At 40.6% G+C, this 17,851-nt stretch overlaps 1 protein-coding gene across 3 annotated transcripts; it reads left to right on the top strand.

Moving 5' to 3' along the window:
* The first annotated feature begins 60 nt into the window (after positions 1-60).
* RAB2B (RAB2B, member RAS oncogene family) lies at positions 61-17,535 on the top strand. 3 transcript variants are annotated; one of them, XM_059372381.1, is made up of 8 exons: positions 61-304; positions 530-601; positions 3,796-3,863; positions 10,218-10,300; positions 10,517-10,609; positions 14,112-14,223; positions 14,630-14,698; positions 15,917-17,535. In XM_059372381.1, the coding sequence occupies exons 1-8, from the start codon at positions 259-261 to the stop codon at positions 16,022-16,024; spliced, it is 651 nt and encodes a 216-aa protein (XP_059228364.1). In that variant the 5' UTR covers positions 61-258; the 3' UTR covers positions 16,025-17,535. The 3 variants fall into 3 exon arrangements, with proteins under 3 accessions (XP_059228364.1, XP_059228365.1, XP_059228366.1); XM_059372382.1 differs by lacking the exons at positions 61-304; positions 530-601 and adding an exon at positions 6,435-6,526 and having other exon boundaries at positions 3,794-3,863; XM_059372383.1 differs by lacking the exons at positions 61-304; positions 530-601 and adding an exon at positions 6,438-6,526 and having other exon boundaries at positions 3,794-3,863.
* Positions 17,536-17,851: the final 316 nt, after the last annotated feature.

A 17,851-nucleotide genomic window follows, 5' to 3' on the forward strand; every position in this document is an offset into this window, starting at 1 on the left:
AAGGCCGAGAGGACGGAAAGGGTAGCTACCGCCCCCTGGAGCTTGGTGGGATAATGGCAAATAGAAGTGTTGAAAGCGTCCCTGGAGGTGCGGTCCGGGTATTACAGTCGCTTCGACCGAGAGAGGATTTCAGGGGAGAGCAATAGAGACGTGATCTGGGCTAGAGGGGCCAGAGATCGGTCGATTGCGCGGCTAGAGAGGCCGGAGGTAAGTGGCTGTAGAAGTCGGGCGGACCCGGAATCCAGAGGAAACGGGACCATGACTTATGCTTATCTCTTCAAGTACATCATCATCGGGGACACAGGTAAGCTGCGGGCGACTGCCCTCATGGCTGGGGCGGGGATCCGAAGTTCACAAATCGGGGCGTGGGGCGGGGCTCATTTAGTGGGCTGGGCGATTAAATGAAGAGCGGGCGGGGGCGGGGCGGCCGGGGGCGGGGCTCGGGGCTCCCCTTCCCCAGCCCCGGCGCCCGGACTCGAGATTGTTCTAGGGCCGCGTGACTCGTAGAATGTGCGTCTTCCTTTTTTAGGTGTGGGGAAGTCATGTCTCCTCCTGCAGTTTACAGACAAGCGGTTCCAGCCTGTCCACGACCTCACAATAGGTAGGTCCACCTACCTGTCGCAGAAGAGATAACGAAACCTGACTAGCTGAAGTGGGAAGTTAGCTGGCTTCGGTATTCCAAGTGAATAGTTACCTTTTCCTATTTTTAAGCTAGTCGAAAGTTACGGTAAATAAAGAGTGACTAACAATGCTGATAAATGGGGAGTGAATCATTGAAAGGTAACTTCAGAGATGGGCGTGAGATATGGGTTCATTGCCGTGGGGCTTTTACCCCCTAAATATAATTTGTATGTTTATGGAAAATTCCACGAAAGCTTAACTGTTTATTAAAAAACTCACCTTGTTTTGTGGTTAGTGCAAACGTCACATATGTTTTTCAAAGTGACCACCAACACGCAGAGATTTTTGTGTGTTGGGAGAGGAAGTAGTAAATCTGAAGAGCCCTCCCAGACTTGAGTTAGAAGGTAGATGAAGCAAATGACTTTTAAAGAAAAGAGTATAGTAGAATTCCAAAATCACACTGGTGACAATGGAAGGCATAAACATTTGCTGCACATTTGTATTAAGGCAGGGGCCTCCTGGGACTTTAGCAACCCCTTCCCCATAATCTCCAGAACCCAACTCCAAATGAGTAATGGATATGAAACTAGCTTTCTTGCCATGCAAATGCAGTTTCTGAGTAGAATCCCTAACGCCGGGGCGCCAGATCGGCTCCGCGAGCTAAAGCCTCTGTCTTCCGCTCTGGTCATGATCTCAGGGTCCTGGGATTAGGATCCTGGGATCTGAGCCCTGCATCAGGCTCTCTGCTCAGCGGGGAGCCTGCTTTCCCCTCTCTCTCTGCCTGCTTTCTGCCTACTTATGTTCTCTCTCTGTCAAATAAATAAAATCTAAAAAAATAAAATAAAATCCCTAACTCCTATTCTTAACATATTACTACTTCCAGATACCACCTTATTGAAATCTGAAGCTACTTCTGCTTCTGTACACCTTATTCAAAGCCAAATAAGTAATGGGGTTAGAAAAGGATTTAGAGGATAACATCTACAGGAAAATATCTTTTTAAGTTAATATGAAGTGAGCACAGTGTAAAAGGTGCTAATGATATATAGCGCTTAACTAGGCAAATGTTGTGCCTGTCCTTAAGTAGCTTATAGTCTGCCAATATAGGAGGTGGGGCTGGAACAGATGCTGATAACTAAATTCCTATGGTAAAAGGGGAGGAGAGGCTGCTACCTCTATCTGGAAAGGCTGAAAATTGAATGAATAGGAGTTAGCCTGGCACAGGGGTTGTAAGGATGTAAAGGTGGTCAGGGCAAGAAGAGAATAATGTTTGCAAATGATCAGGAATGTCTGATCAGACTACCTTTGGAAAAGAAAGTGATTTAATATGGCTGGAGCATGAAATTTCAAGTGAAGAGTGACAAAAAATAAAGCTGGAGAATAAATTAGAGACCAAGTTATAAAACAGCTAAAGGTAATAAGCAAGTGACAAAATTTTAAAAAAATATTTTATTTATTCATTTGATAGAGCGAGCAAGTGAGAAAGCACAAGCAGGGGTAGCAGCAGAGGGAGAGGGAGAAGCAGACTCTCTGCTGAGCAGGGAGCCTGATGTGGGGCTCATCCCATGCCCCTGGGATCATGACTTGAAGTGAAGGCAGATGTTTAACCCACTGAGCCACCCCGGGGGCCCTACAAATAACAAATTTTAAAGTGGAGGAATGAAGTGATCAAGTTTTTGCCAGAGTCCTGTGTAGACTCTGTTTCTGAATTCAGTCTTTTTTTTTTTTTAAGATTTTATTTATTTATTTGACAGAGAGATCACAAATAGGCCGAGAGTCAGGCAGAGAGAGAAGGGGAAGCAGGCTCCCCACTGAGCAGAGAGCCCCATGTGGGGCTTGATCTCAGGACCCTGAGATCATGACCTGAGCAGAAGGCAGAGGTTTAAGTCACTGAGCCACCCAGGTGCCCCTGAATTCAGTCTTATATACCAAGATAAGATACTTGGATAGAAAATACATGCAAAATATAAGGATCTCTGAGTGCATAACTGGGGGAAATTGGATAGAAGACAAGCTCTATTTTTTTAATTCACTATTGAAATTCCATTTCTGTTGTCCAGAAAGAAAAAAAAATCTAGTGATTTTTTTCACTAGTTATCACTGTTCTTGATAAAGCAGTCTAGAGTAGTAAGAAACATTTTTTTATGTCTTACTAACTGCAGCATGTGAGAGAGATAGTCCAGATAATGTTGTGTGTGGAGCCACTGAATAGGCATCTATCAGCCCTTTAGTAGAAGCTAAGTTTTAGTGTTTTTTCTTACTTGAAAATCAGAATTCCTCTAGTAAAAGTACCATATGAAAATAGACCGCAGGACAAATTGTCTGACTTAAGATCAAGTATTTTCAAATTTTTTTAAAGATTTTATTTATTTGTTTGACAGTGAGATCACAAGTAGGCAGAGAGGCAGGCAGAAAGAGAGGGGGAGGCAGGCCTCCCGCCCACCATAGAGCTGGACATGGGGCTCTATCCCAGGATCCTGAAACCATCACCCGAGCCGAAGGCAGAGGCTTAACCCACGGAGCCACCCAGGCACCCCAGTTATTTTCAATTTGAGCAACCTTCAATTTCAAGTTTTGTTCTAACATTACTTGAAAGAAGATGAATGCCAGGTAGACTAAAATGTTTATTCAGGCTGTCAGTTTCCATAATCCTATGAGGAAGGCTATTTTCTGATGAACTGTGGGAATTAGTAGAGATCTGAAATGTATCATTCTTGAGAACATACTTCTTAGGTAGGCTCTTTTCTCAAACAAAAAATTAAGGAATTGCAAAAAAGGAAATATTGGACTAGGGAGTGACTTCAAGAAACTTACAGGAAATACTTCAAAAATTTTCGATTTTTTTAAAAAGTTACAAAACTAAATGAAATTTAAGTATTAATATTACTAAAAATTTATGCATCTTTTCTACTTCTTAATTAGTTTCATCTCCATATCTGCTTTTTGGTTACATTCCTGAAGTCATTATCACCTAGATTTTAATTTTTTAAATCTAGGAGGAAAATGAAGGTTTAAGAAACACAAAATTAGTTGTAGCAAATAGCAGTAATAGGCATAGTGGTATTGAGTGCAGACAGAGAAGCAGTCAGTTGGCATATTGGGGAAAAACATGAACCTTTCAACATGGGTGATGTTCATGAGAATCACATCCTTTGTTTTGCTCTTCACTGACAGGTGTAGAGTTTGGGGCCCGTATGGTCAACATTGATGGAAAACAAATCAAACTGCAAATCTGGGATACGGTAAGAGAGAACAGAATTACTTAGTCTCTGACCAAGATCCAAACAGAACAGTAAAGGCTGATGGAGGGGCAAGGGGCTATGAGGGTGGGGATGATGGTAGACATAAGAGTAGGGGAAGAGTTTTCACTTTTATCTGTTACAGTTAAAATTCTGAATGCCGTATCTTTGTATTTTTATTTTAAGTTATTCAAGTAGTGTATGAGTTTGTCCTAGTAAAAATAAAAGCAAACGATGTAAGTGTATAGAGTAAAATTTGAATGTTCCCTTTTACACACATAAACCTCTTCCTTCCATTCCTGGTTTCTGCCTATCCAGTGTGAATGTTTCATTGGTTATACTTCAAGACTTTCTTTGTGTTCAGATACATATACATGTACAAATGTATGGTAGTGATTTTGTTCTTATTAGTTTTACTTGTATAGAATCATAGCTGAGTAGACCTAGCTATGTGAATTAGTTTTTTTACTTAATAATTTCTATGTTTTGGATACTTCATATAGATTCATATATCTCTATCTCATTCCTTTTAACCACTATATAGACTCATTAAAAAGTCTGTAACATCATTTATTTAATGATCCTCCCAATGATTGAAATTCAGGTTTTCAGTTTTTACTTTGGCAAATTTTCATTGAATGTCCTTGATTACCACATCTTTATGCAAATGTTTGAGAATTTCTGTGGAATGCCTGCCCAGAGATGGAAATTCTGGGTCAGTTTATGCATATTTTAAAATTTGACGAATGTGGCACTCCCAAAATTTAGCTTGACTTTGTACAATTTTGTTTTATCCACGTAAATTGCTTTTACATATATTACCTCATTTAATTTGTATCTTTTCTCTTCTCTAAGGAAAATAATACCCTGTCTTTATTTGAATTTAAAGAAAGCAAGCACAGAGTTGCTTAATATTCAGCTAAAATCTGTTTTTATTTACTTATTATTTGATATAGTTTTTTTCAAAACTCAAGAACTGAAGCCCTTAGAGTTATAAGCAGTAGAGTGATTTTCCTTTTTTTCTCCCTTTCTCCTCCTCCCATCCTCCGTCTCCCTATGCATGCAGGTATCTGTCTTAAAAGTACAATTGATCCTTGAACAACATATGTTTGAATTGTGCAGGTCTGTTCATATGTTAATTTTTGTCAATAAGTGCACTATGGTACTGTAAGTGTATTTTAACAGTTTATTCTCTAGCTTATTTTACTGTAAAAATACAATATTTAATGATTTGTTGATTAACATGATACATTATGGGTAAGTCTTCTGGTCAACAGTAGGTTATTAGTAGTTAAGGTTTGGAGGAGTCAAAGCTATAGGAGGGAGTTATATGACTGCATGGTGGCCAGAATCCCTAACTCCCCTCTTGTTGCAGAGTCAACTGTAAGTTAACTTGCAGTTTTAAGTTAACTTGTTAACTTGTAAGTAAGTTGCTCTAAGCCCTTTTAGCAGAGTCTTTTTCTGGTGGCCTCCATGGTTGTTACCGTTTCTGGGTGTGCTGATTTATTAGGTGCTTTTAACTAGAATCATATTCTCTTGTACATTATTTGGTTGTATTTGCAAGTATTTTAAAACCTTTTGCCCTTTTGAACAGACTTACATCTCTAATAGTGGAAGCACTAGCCATATACCTCTGAATATTCCACACTTGCTCTTTTTTTTTTAAGATTTCATTTATTTATTTGACAGAGAACACAAGCAGGGGAAGTAGCAGAGGGAGGTGGAGAAGCAGGCTCCCTGATCAGCAGTGAGCCCGATGTGGGGCTCCATCCCAGGACCCCGAGATCACAACCTGAGCTGAAGGCAGCCACCCAACTGACTGACCCACCCGGGCACCCCACAAACTTTTTTATTTTTATTTTTTTAAAAGATTTTATTAATTTATTTGACAGAAAGTGAGGGAAAACAAGCAGGGGGAGTGGGAGAGGGAGAAGCAGGCTTCCCACCAAGCAGGGAGCCTGATGTGGGGCTCAGTCCCAGGACCCTGGGATCATGACCTGAGCCAAAGGCAGACGCTTAATGACTGAGCCACCCAGGAGCCCCTGTATTTGAAATTTTTAAGAGATTCCTGTCTATAATGTATTGTGTTTCTTGTTTGCCGTTCTCTGGGTAACCCTGATCATTTTTTCCTTGTCAGTCCTGATCTACTCCTTGTTACTCATGTTAGTTTCCCATTTTGTTGACCCCCATTCTCTCACATACTCCCAAAGTCATCCTACGTGAAAATATTTAGGGAATATTTATTTTTATAAATATGAAGGGAATTTTTATTTTTATTTTCTTAAAGATTTTTTTTTTTTGGGGGGGGGGGGTCAAGATCACAAGTAGGCAGGCAGAGAGAGAGTGGGGGAAGCAGGCTCCCTGCTGAGCAGAGAGCCTGATGTGGGGCTGGATCCCAGGACACTGGGATTATGACCTGACCCGAAGGCAGAGGCTTTAACCCACTGAGCCACCTAGGCGCTCCATGAAGGGAATTTTTAAAGAGATCAAGTTACCTAGTGCTTTGTTGTCACTGTTCTGGTTATTGCTAAGGATTTAGAGACCTGTATTACCTTTTTTTTTTTTTTTTTTTAGTAGGCTCCTTGCCCAATATGGGGCTTGAACTCACAACCCTGAGGTCAAGAGTTGCATGTTCCACCAAGCCAGCCAGATGTCCCTGGAGAACCGTATATTGTTTTTATCTCTTTTCACTCTGTACATATGGTTGTACATATTGTACATATTGTACAAATAACCCATGCTAAATGAGGAGGCGTTATACTCTAGTTAATATAAAATACGGGTCAATCCCAAGCTCATTTGTGTTTTACTTCAATAATGCATTTTGATTCTTAGGAAATGAGCCTTTCTGACTCATAGGAATAAATACTTCAAACGACAGTTGACCCTTAACAGTATGGGATTTAGGGACATAAACAGTCAGAAATCTGCATATGACTTTTTTTTTTTTTAAGATTTTATTTATTTATTTGATAGAGATAACAAATAGGCAGAGAGGCAGGCAGAGAGAGAGGAGGAAGCAGGCTCCCTGCTGAGCAGAGAGCCCCATGCGGGGCTTGATCCCAGGACCCTGAGATCATGACCCGAGCCGAAGGCAGAGGCCTTAACCCACTGAGCCACCCAGGCGCCCCTGCATATGACTTTTGACTCCCCCAAAACTTAACTACTTTTTAAATAAAATTTATTTATTTATTTTAAGTAATCTCTACATCCAGCGTGGGGCTTCGGCTTGAACTCATGACCCTGAGATCAAGGGTCACATGCCATTCTGATTAAGCTAGCCAGGCATCCTCAAAAACTTAGCTCCTAATAATCTCCTGTTGACCAGAAGGGTTACCCATAACATAAAAAAATGGATTAACACATATTTTGTTTCTAGTAAGATAGAGAAAATAAAATGTTAAGAAAACCATAAGGGAGGGGCACCTGGGTGGCTCAGTGGGTTAAAGCCTCTGCCTTTAGCTCAGGTCATGATCCCAGGGCCCTGGGATCAAGCCCCATGTCTGGTTCTCTGCTCAGCAGGGAGCCTACTTCTCTTCCTCTCTCTCTGCCTACTTGTGATCTCTGTCAAATAAATAAATAAATAAAATCTTAAAAAAAAAAAAAAAAACAAGGGAGGGATGCTTAGGTGGCTCAGTGGGTTAGACATCTGCCTTTGGCTCAGGTCATGATCCCAGGGTCCTGGGATTGAGCCTTGCATCGGGCTCTCTACTTGGAGGGGAGCCTGCTTCTCCCTCTCCCTCTGTCTGCACTCCTCCTGCTTGTGTGCGTTCTCTGTCAAATAAATGAATGAAAGTCTTAAAAAAAAACCTAAAAAAACCCTTAAGGGAGAGGTGTGCCTGGCTGGCTCAGTTAGTTAAGCATCTGACTCTTGATTTCAGCTCAAGTATTGATGTCAGGGTTGTGAGTTCAAACCCTGCATTGGGGCTTAAAACAAAATTAAAAAATTGAAAAAGAAAACCATTAGGGAGTAAATGCATTTACAGTGCTGTGCTATAAAGAATCTGTAAATGAACCAGAGCTGTTCAAACCCATGTTGTGTGAGGTTTAATTGTATGTATCTTGAAACCATAATACAATTCTTCCACTTGGGAGAAATTCAAAAGGTGTTAATTATTTTTATATACTTTATATCTTCATCTTAATTCTGTGCTGATTTAGATTTGTTTAATGGGGTTGGACAAAGATACCTAATATCAACATGGACCAGCCCAAAGGGAACCACTCACTCTTTCTAGGTTATTGGTTCAGCAAAACCATTGATGAACTAGAATGAGATGAAGAAGTAAATGTATTTGATTTTTGATTTTTAATTTTTAACTTAAAAAATACATTTTATTTATTTTGAGAGCGAGAGAGGAAAAAAAAAAGTTGGGATGGGGCAGAGGGAAGGTGAGAAGCAGACTCCCCACTGAGCAGGGAGCCCGACATGGGGCTCAATCCCAGGACTCTGGGATCTTGACCTGAGTGTAAGGCAGATGCGTAACTGACTGAACTGGGTTTTTTTTTTTTTTTTTTTAATTATTTATTTATTTTAGAGAGCTTGAGACATGCTTGCAAGCAGGGGGAGGGGGCAGAGGGAGAAGGAGACTTCCCCCTCAGTGGGGAGCCCAACATGGGTTTGATCCCACCACCAGGACCTGGGTTGAAATCAAGTCAGACACTCAACCGACAGCTACCACCCAGGTGCCCAAGGGATCTGTTTTTAAGAGGCATTTTCTGATGAGCCCCTGGAAGTATTTTTGGCTGCCTAAGTTAGATGCTGCCATGTGCTTCAACCTTCATAGGTCTCCCTCAAGATTTCCCTTTAGTTCCTAGAACAACACAGAGAGGGAGGGGCCTTTCAAAAGCAGCAGAAGAGAAGAAAAAGGTAAAAGCAAAATGGGAATCAAATAATTTAAGACCTAAAACTATTTGGGACTAAATAAAACGTTAAGTGAGCTCTTAGAGAGGAAAAACATGTTTTAAATCTTAAAGTAACATTAATATTACCAACAAAGTCCTTTTTTTTTTTAAGATTTTAATTATTTCTTTGAGAGAGAGAGACACACACACACAGTGAGAGAGGGAACACAGCAGGGGGAGTGGGAGGGAGAAGCAGGCTTCCTGTGGAGCAGGGAGCCTGATGTGGGGCTCCATCCCAGGACCCTGGGATCATGACCTGAGCCAAAGGCAGATGCTTAACAACTGAGCCACTCAGGCACCCCACCAACAAAGTTCTTTAGAATTATTTTTAATTTTGGTGTTCTAAGAGGCACACAGCTCACTAAAACATTTGTATTATTCTTGTAGAAAGAGAGTCTCATGTTGTTGGAAGAATAACCTTACAATTAATGTACTGGAGCTCTCTTCTCACCTTCAAACCCAGGTTTAGATTGTATGATGTAATGGCTAATAGAACAAACCTTGGAGCTAGGGTACACTAAGATCCTGAGTTTAATTGTGTATTCAGTAGTTACGGATTTTGTAACTTTTGAGGTTCAGTTTTCCTATTTGTGTTATTATTAGTATTCACTGAATACTATTCACTAATATTATTAGTATTCACTCTCTGCCTGCCTCTCTGCCTACTTGTGATCACTCTCTGTTAAATAAATAAATAAAATCTTAAAAAAAATTGCTCGGTTATAAATATCTTGGCCCCATTTGGAAATGAGATGAGTATAAACATTTGTTTTTTGTTTTTTAAAGATTTTGTTCATTCATTTGACAGAGACAGACACAGGGAGAGAGGGAACACAAGCAGGGGGAGCGGGAGAGGGAGAAGCAGGCTTCCTGCTGAGCAGGGAGCCCAATGTGAGGCTTAATCTCAGGACCTTGGGATCATGACCTAAGCTGAAGGCAGACACTTAACAACTGAGCCACCCAGGCACCCCTGAATATATATTTTTTTTTTTAAGGAAAACTCTGTCCTGGACCGTGGGCTTCTTTCCCTATTCCTTGTTCTTACTTGCTATGACAAGATCCCTTGGTAGTCCCATCTTTAGTGGTGGAACACTAAGTGTCAGCATATACCCAAATTAAGTGCTTTGTATCTGACTGCTTTTCTACATTGACCCATTGGAATGGACCCAATTCCATTAGACAAGGAATTAGCATTTTAAGATAGTTTCCTTTTTACAGATAAAAGAATATAAATAGGTTAATGTGCTGTGTTCAGCATCATGTGGGGATTGAAATGCTCTTGAGTTTCTAGTCTTATTTCCAGTTCTCTCCTAGAGGATATTGGAAAATGTATGAGAATGTCTTTGTCATTAAGTTAAGTCCTTTGTGTTAGAGTGGCACGTGATCAAGTCCTTTCTCTGGAAATAACCTGGTTTTGTTGGGATTTTTTTTGTTGCCATGTTGGTGGGAAAGGCTGGGCAAGAATCCTTCCGCTCTATCACCCGTTCCTACTACAGGGGAGCAGCTGGAGCACTGCTAGTGTATGACATCACCAGGTGAGTCAGATCAGGTAGGCAGGAGGGAGCCTTTTCCCCATGTTCTCAAAATCTTTTTCTTTCCTGTGTTCTGGTTCTGGTAAGAATACTAAAGGGGAAAGGCTTCTCTAATATTTTCTATTACACATGTAACTTTCCCCCTTTTCCCATGTGTTTGGAATTCCTTTGGCATTTTGAAATGGACCTCTGATCCACTTTTAAACTTTCCTGCTGTAGGCGTGAAACCTTCAACCACCTAACCTCCTGGTTAGAGGATGCCCGGCAACACTCCAGCTCCAACATGGTTATCATGCTGATTGGGAATAAGAGGTAAAATTTTACTTGTAGAAATAATAAGGACCAGAAGTCATGTTAAGTGCTCTGTGGACATTGAACTAATTGGTCCCTAAACTTTTTTAGTTTATGGTGCTCTTTATTTTAAAAAAATAAAAAAATAATTGTGGTAAAATATGCATAAGGTAGACTTTCATTTTAACCATTTTGTTTTTAACGTTTTTATTTACTTAGAGAAAATGCATGCATGAGGAGAGAGAGAGACAGAGTGCGCACAAGCAAGGGGAACAGCAGGCAGAGGGAGAAGGACAAGCAGACTCCTCACTGAGCAGGGAGCCCACGTGGGGCTCAATCCCAGGATCCTGAGATCATGATGAGGGTCAAAGTCAGACTCTTTTTTTTTTAAAAGATTTTATTAATTTGACAGAGAGGGAGACAGCTGGAGAGGGAACACAAGCAGTAGGAGTGGTAGTGGGAGAGGGAGAAGCAGGCTTCCCACTGAGCAGGGAGTCTGATACGGGGCTTGATCCCAGAACCCTAGGATCATGACCTGAGCTGAAATCAAGAGTTGAAAGCTTGGGGCGCCTGGGTGGCTCAGTGGGTTAAAGCCTCTGCCTTCGGCTCAGGTCCTGGGATCGAGCCCCGCATCGGGCTGTCTGCTCCGCGGAGAGCCTGCTTCCTCCTCTCTCTCTCTCTGCCTGCCTCTCTGCCTACTTGTGATCTCTGTCTGTCAAATAAATAAATAAAATCTTTAAAAAAAAAAAAAAAAAGAGTTGAAAGCTTAACTGACTGAACCACCCAGGCACCCCAATTTTGTACTTGCTTTTCATCATAGCAACTGCCAAAAATTCAGGTTCCACAAACATATGCAAATATTGAACAGGATCTGTTTTGATCTGACAGTGATCTTGCAAACAGTCTTAAGCTTACAACTCATGTGGTGTTTTAATGTTGAGTGTTAACTGCGTTTCCCTCGAAAATTTATCCTGTGGCAAAAAAATAAGAAAGTATCCTGTGGCACTCCTGTGGGTTTGTAGTAGTGCCTAAAGTGTACCATTTGAGAGAGCTGCGACCACAGACTTATTATACTTATTTATTTGAACTGTGTTCTAAATGTATATTTGCCAGATCCTGAGAGTACAAGGTGAGAGAAGAAGAGTCATGCCCCTGATTCTATGGAGCTTATAGTTTATTGGCGACATAAATATTAAATATAAAGGGATTTATGTCTAATTACAAATTGTGATAAATACAGTGAAGGAAAGAAAGGTGCTATAAAAGAGAGTAACAGGGTACTATTTTTAATTTTTTTAAAAACTTTATTTTTTTTCAGTGTTCCAAAATTCATTTTTGATGCACCACACCCCAGTGCTCCATGCAATATGTGCCCTCCTCATTACCCACCACTGGGCACACCCAACCCCCCACTCCCTCCCCTCCAAAACCTTCAGTTTGTTTCTCAGAGTCCATAGTCTCTCGTGGTTTGTCTCCCCGTCCGATTTCCCCCAGCTCACTTCTCCTCTCGATCTCCCCATGTCGTCTGTGTTATTCCTTATGCTCCACAAGTAAGTAAAACCAGGGTACTATTTTTAATAAAGGGTGGTGGTTAAGCTGGAATCTGAAGGATAGGTAAGAGTTCAGTGGGCATGGTTTGAAAAAGAGAAAAGTATCAGAAAGGTTGAACAAACTGAAAACCTTGAACTGGGAAGAACCTTGGCAAGGTCATGGCATTGAAGGAAATCAGTATGTTGGGCTGAATCAAGGGGGAATGGTACAAGATGTGGTTGGGAAGGTAAGAAGGGGCCAGAATTCAGCACTTTCAATCCTTACATATTTTATTCTAAATACAGTAGGAAGCTTTTAAGAGTTTTAAGCAGAGATGTGGCTTGATTAGATTTTAAAAGATCACTCTGGAGGGGATCAGGGGTTGAAGTGGGACGTTCATTTCTGTAGTCTAAATGTGAATGATGACGTGAACTCAGGTGATGACACCAGAGAGGGAAAATGGTGACACATGTTAAGGTGCATTTTGGAAGTTCCTTGCTTTGGGATGAATTGGGTATTTGGAATGAAGAAGGAAAAGGTGTTGAAATAATGATGTCCTGGATTTAGCTTCTGTGCTGAATGGAGATGTGGAAGCCTGGGGCAGAAGCAGTTAGGGGGAAAAGATCAAGTTCTATTTTGATGTATGTGTAGGGGGCCTTTTACACATCAGACTGGAAATGAAGAACAGACAAATAGAGGAGATCTGGAGCTTAGAGGAGCAGCTGGTCTAGTGTAGACATGTATATATGTATGTATGTATGTTGACTTTACCTATTTATTTGACAGACAGAAATCACAAGTAGACAGAGAGGCAGGCAGAGAGAGAGGAAGGGAAGCAGGCTCCCTGCTGAACAGAGAGCCCGACGCGGGGCTCGATCCCAGGACCCTGGGATCATGACCTGAGCCGAAGGCAGAAGTTTTAACCCACTGAGCCACCCAGGTGCCCCTAGGTGTAGACATTTAGATGGGGAGTTCTTCCCTGGTCTTCACACAGCTGGTGAATGATAAATAGATATTTTATAGATTTGCTGTTCTTTTGTGGGCTTACTTTTTTTTTTTGTAAGATTTTTATTTATTTGACAGATAGTGAGAGAGAGAACACAATCAGGGGAAGTGGGAAGGGGAGAGCAGGCTTCCCACTGAGCAGGAAGCCCAATGTGGGGCTTGATCCCAGGACTCTGGGATCAGGACCTGAGCCGAAGACTGTTAACAACTGAGCCCCCTAGGCGCCCCACTGTGGGCTTACTCTTTGATTTCTTTTCATCGTTGGAAGGCTGGAAATCTCTGAAATGCAAATTTCCAGTTAGAAAAATGGAAATCATACAGTCCATCCTTACCTTATCTGAAGCCTTTTATCCTTTCTTGTCATAAAGTCTTTCCATATACCTGATTCTGTTTCTCAGTCTGTGGCTGTATCTTTTTTCCCCTCATATCACCCAACTTTATACATTTTTGTCTTGAGTCTTTTATTTCCCTGGTGGCAAGCTGCTATTATATGTGTTATTAATGAGACTAGTGAGAATTAAGACAGCTGTGTTCTTATTCCTGACATTCTCTGTTCTTATGGGTTGATTCCAGTAAAGGAGGAAGACACTGCTATGGGATGGGGCATCTGACTTTATGGGATGGGGCTTTCTCCTTTCTAACAATTGGAATTTCCCTTTTATCTTTTTTCCTTGGCTCTCACTGGATCTCATTCTAAAAAGAAACATGGAGCACAGTAAGCCTTGAGTAACTGTGGGGCTTGCCTAACTTTTTATAAATCTTTTTTTCCATAAGAGAATACATATTATCCTCAACCATGCAGTTAAAGAACAATTTTCCAAGAAGCTACAGAAATCAGTAACCCTGTATAAGAGAATATCATGTAGGATCTACATTTTTTATGTATTATTAATTGGTGGTTGAAACAGCCATGGGATTCTTTTAGAGTAAGAGTTTCTTCTTTTACTTGGATCTCGTTTTAGTTGTCTTCCCAATTAATCTCTTGCAGTGACTTAGAGTCCCGTAGGGATGTGAAGAGAGAAGAAGGAGAGGCCTTTGCTCGGGAGCATGGACTTATCTTCATGGAAACTTCAGCCAAAACAGCCTGCAATGTTGAAGAGGTATTACTTGGGAAAGAATAGGGAAAGCTTTTGGGAGATGACATCATATCTTTATTCTTTTATTCAGAATTTTCTTCTATAAGACCATAGATAGGGAAAGGATATTTTGTTGTCCCATTGACTATATGTCTCCCTTTGAGGGAATTGTCTTTTTTTTTTTTTTGCCTTGATTCCTACAGTGGAGTTTCATTTTTGCCTTGTGTAACATTAATTAGTAAGTGTGGATTAGACACCAGTGTTATTTGTAAATATTTTAGTTGGAGGGTCTCATGGGTTCTACTGTAGCTATTCTCAATGGTTCCTAATTCATACCTTAGAAATCCAAGTGGGAATAATATTTGTATTTCCTTTTTCTAATTTCTCTATCTAAACTTGAGCCTAATAATATGATTTATGTCTCTTTCAGGCCTTCATTAACACAGCCAAAGAAATATATAGGAAGATCCAGCAGGGTTTATTTGATGTCCACAATGAGGTGAGAAAGGGTCGGGGGGGCTGACAGTTAACTTTGCTTTGTGTTAAAGAGGATAAGAAATTTTCTATAATGTAAGCATTTCCTTTCTAACATCATGCTTTTTGAAACTATGCCAAATCATACTTGATTTTTTTTAATGTAGGGACACAAATCTGTCATCATTTTCTGTTTTGTTGTTTTTCCTCAAGTCTGGGGCCCAGAATGCTTGAAGAGATGATTAGTTGGTAATGTAAAATGTATATACAATATGGGAAGTTTTCTTTGCAACCTCAGTTTTTACTATCCCAGTGTTTAGGGTGATGTAATTCTTTTTTTTTTTTTTTAAAGATTTTATTTATTTATTTGTGAGAGAGAGAGAGAGTGAGAGCGAGCACAGGCAGACAGAGTGGAAGGCAGAGTCAGAGGGAGAAGCAGGCTCCCTGCAGAGCAAGTAGCCCGATGTGGGACTCGATCCCAGGACGCTGGGATCATGACCTGAGCTGAAGGCAGCCGCTTAACCAACTGAGCCACCCAGGCGTCCCTAGGGTGATGTAATTCTTAACTGCTCAATTGGGCCATTTCTGTAAAGCAGATTCTATATCAAAACAAAACAAAAAAAAACTTTTTTTTTTTAACTTAAGCACAGAGACATTTATTGTTAGGGCAAATCTTACATTCAAATGGGTTTTAACAAAACAAAAAAGAATTATATGTTAATATCTACTCTTTCACTCCTCCTGCTCTTACCTAATCTCATCCTGATTCTGCACATAGCTATGAAACCTAAGTACAGCTATCACTTTAAAAATGGGCACAAGACAGGTGCCTAGGTGGCTCAGTCCATAAGCATCTGACTCTTGATTTCCGCGCAGGTCAGGATCTCAGGGTTGTGAGATCAAGTCCTGCGTTGGGCTCTGCACTGGGCTTGGAGACTGCTTAAAGATTCTTTCTCCCTTTCCTTCTGCCCCTTCCCCTCCTCCCTCCCTTAAAAAAAAAAGAAATGGGCATAAGAGTCACTTGTAGTCATCCAGAATACTTATATCTGAACTGGTCATCTCATCTTTATTGTTGAAGATTATTGTTCCACAGTTGTTCCACAACAGTTTGGCTAGAGCACATGGTTACCTGCCAAAGCCATATCTGCTTCTAGAAAATATAATTTCTGATTTCTCTTTTTATTCCTTTTATCCCAGTTACTTTAGTACTGAGGTGGGAACTCTTGACTTTTTTCTTTTACAGGCAAATGGCATCAAGATTGGTCCTCAGCAGTGTATTTCAACATCAGTAGGAACCAGCGCCTCACAGCGGAACTCTAGTGAAATAGGGTCCGACTCCGGCTGCTGCTGAATATCTAGTCTGGACTCTTTTTTCCTTCCTGGAACAGCTTCAGATCAATAGGCTTAAAGAAAGAGGTCTTACTTGCTCTGGCTGAGAAAAGCCTCTTTTCAAGGTGTGATGTTTTGCCTTTCCACTTAAAGACCAGGGAAGAACTTGGGCCCTTACTGACTTGTCCTCCTTCAGGGACGTGAGCATTCCCTAAAGATTAGGGCTCTTCTCATCCTCCTATTTTAATTTCTAAAGTGTTAGGATCAAAGTTGATTGTCATGGTAGCTCAAAAATAAATTATTTTATAAGCATACACAATTGGCTCCCTACCAGGAATTAGTAACAAGGGTCTAGGACATTCTGCTTGAGCACTTGATTTTACTGTGTTCTGGCTGGTTGGCATTTGGATGGTGGATCCTGTATCTGGGAATTTCATTGATTGTTTTCACTTGCCACTTTGTAAGAGTTCTTGGAGAAGGCATTCCTTCAACTTGAGCTGCTCAAGGATGCTGAATAATTTTCTCCCATCCCGTTGCTAGTTTCTCTGTCTCAGAGTAACTATAAAACTTTTGAGAGCAGTGGAGTTGTTCCTGGACCTGGGGCTACTTATTATCATCACTACCTAAAGGAAACCTCTTTCCCTGTTTGTTTTAGGGACCAGACCTAACACTGCAGTGTCTTTCACCAAATTAACCCCTTACTGTTTCACTACACTTCTCAACAAGACCTGTTTAGACTTTCTAATCAAGCTAATCTGTTTACTGGACATAATATGTTTATTTCCACTTTTATGCCTTTGCATATGTCCTATTCTCTGCTAACATTATACTCAGTCCCCAAATTTTTCCTTCAGAAAGCCTTCTTTGACCTAGGGACTTCTAAATAATTATTGACCCAGCACCCCTTAAGCTTTCATATGTTGTTCATATGTATATTTATTTATATTTATGTTACTTTGTAAATTTGTTTTGTGTGTGGAATCTGTCTCCCATCTAGGCTGTAAGCTCCTTGAGAGCAGGAACCATGTTATCCCTTTACTTTTGTAAACTGCTTCTTCCACTATTCCTTCACAGTGCCTAGTGCTACTTACTATGTGATCATTGGACTTGACTGACGTATTTAAAGACTTGGAACAAGTTTATTGTAGACTGCAGAGGAAACAAAAGGCTTGAGTCATCTCTTTGTAACTCTCTCAGTTTCTTTCATCCGCTTACCCTAGATTCCATACTGCTCTTACCCCTTGTCCTTCTCTCCCTTCCCTGGCTTTTTGCCTCCATTCCGTGCAGCATACAGTAAGGCTGTCAGCTTCCAAGTAGTCAAATAAGTGGGTACCTCCAGCCATTTTTCTTTTCAAGGGCATTTACTAAAATGCTAAGCAAATTTGCCTTGCTTCACTTATCAGGCACCCTTCTGAGTCAGTTTTTGTATCTTCTGCCTTGATGTCCCTTTCTCTTCCACAGCATTGAGGTCTCATGAATTTTTCTAAGTTTTTTGTTGAAGAATTGTTTCATTATTAAATATATATGCATGTATCCAAGCAGCTCATATTTCATGTGATTTTTCTGATTTTATCCTAAACCTATGTAGATAATCTCCTTCTAGGAAATTGTATCAAAGGTATTGGAAGAAGCCACTTTGAGATACACTCATTTTTTAAGTTTTTATTTAAACTGCAGTTAACGTACAGTTTAGTTTCAGGTGTACAGTATAGCGATTCAACACTTCATACATCACCTGGTGCTCAGAAGTGCAGATACATCCATTTGCTCTCCTGTAATAGTAATAATAGTTAACACTACACCACAGGAAGTTGGGAGAACATTTGGGGTAGTGCTTTGATTATGCTTT

The sequence above is a fragment of the Mustela nigripes genome, chromosome 13 (genome assembly GCF_022355385.1).
Source record: "Mustela nigripes isolate SB6536 chromosome 13, MUSNIG.SB6536, whole genome shotgun sequence".
NCBI lineage: Eukaryota > Metazoa > Chordata > Mammalia > Carnivora > Mustelidae > Mustela > Mustela nigripes.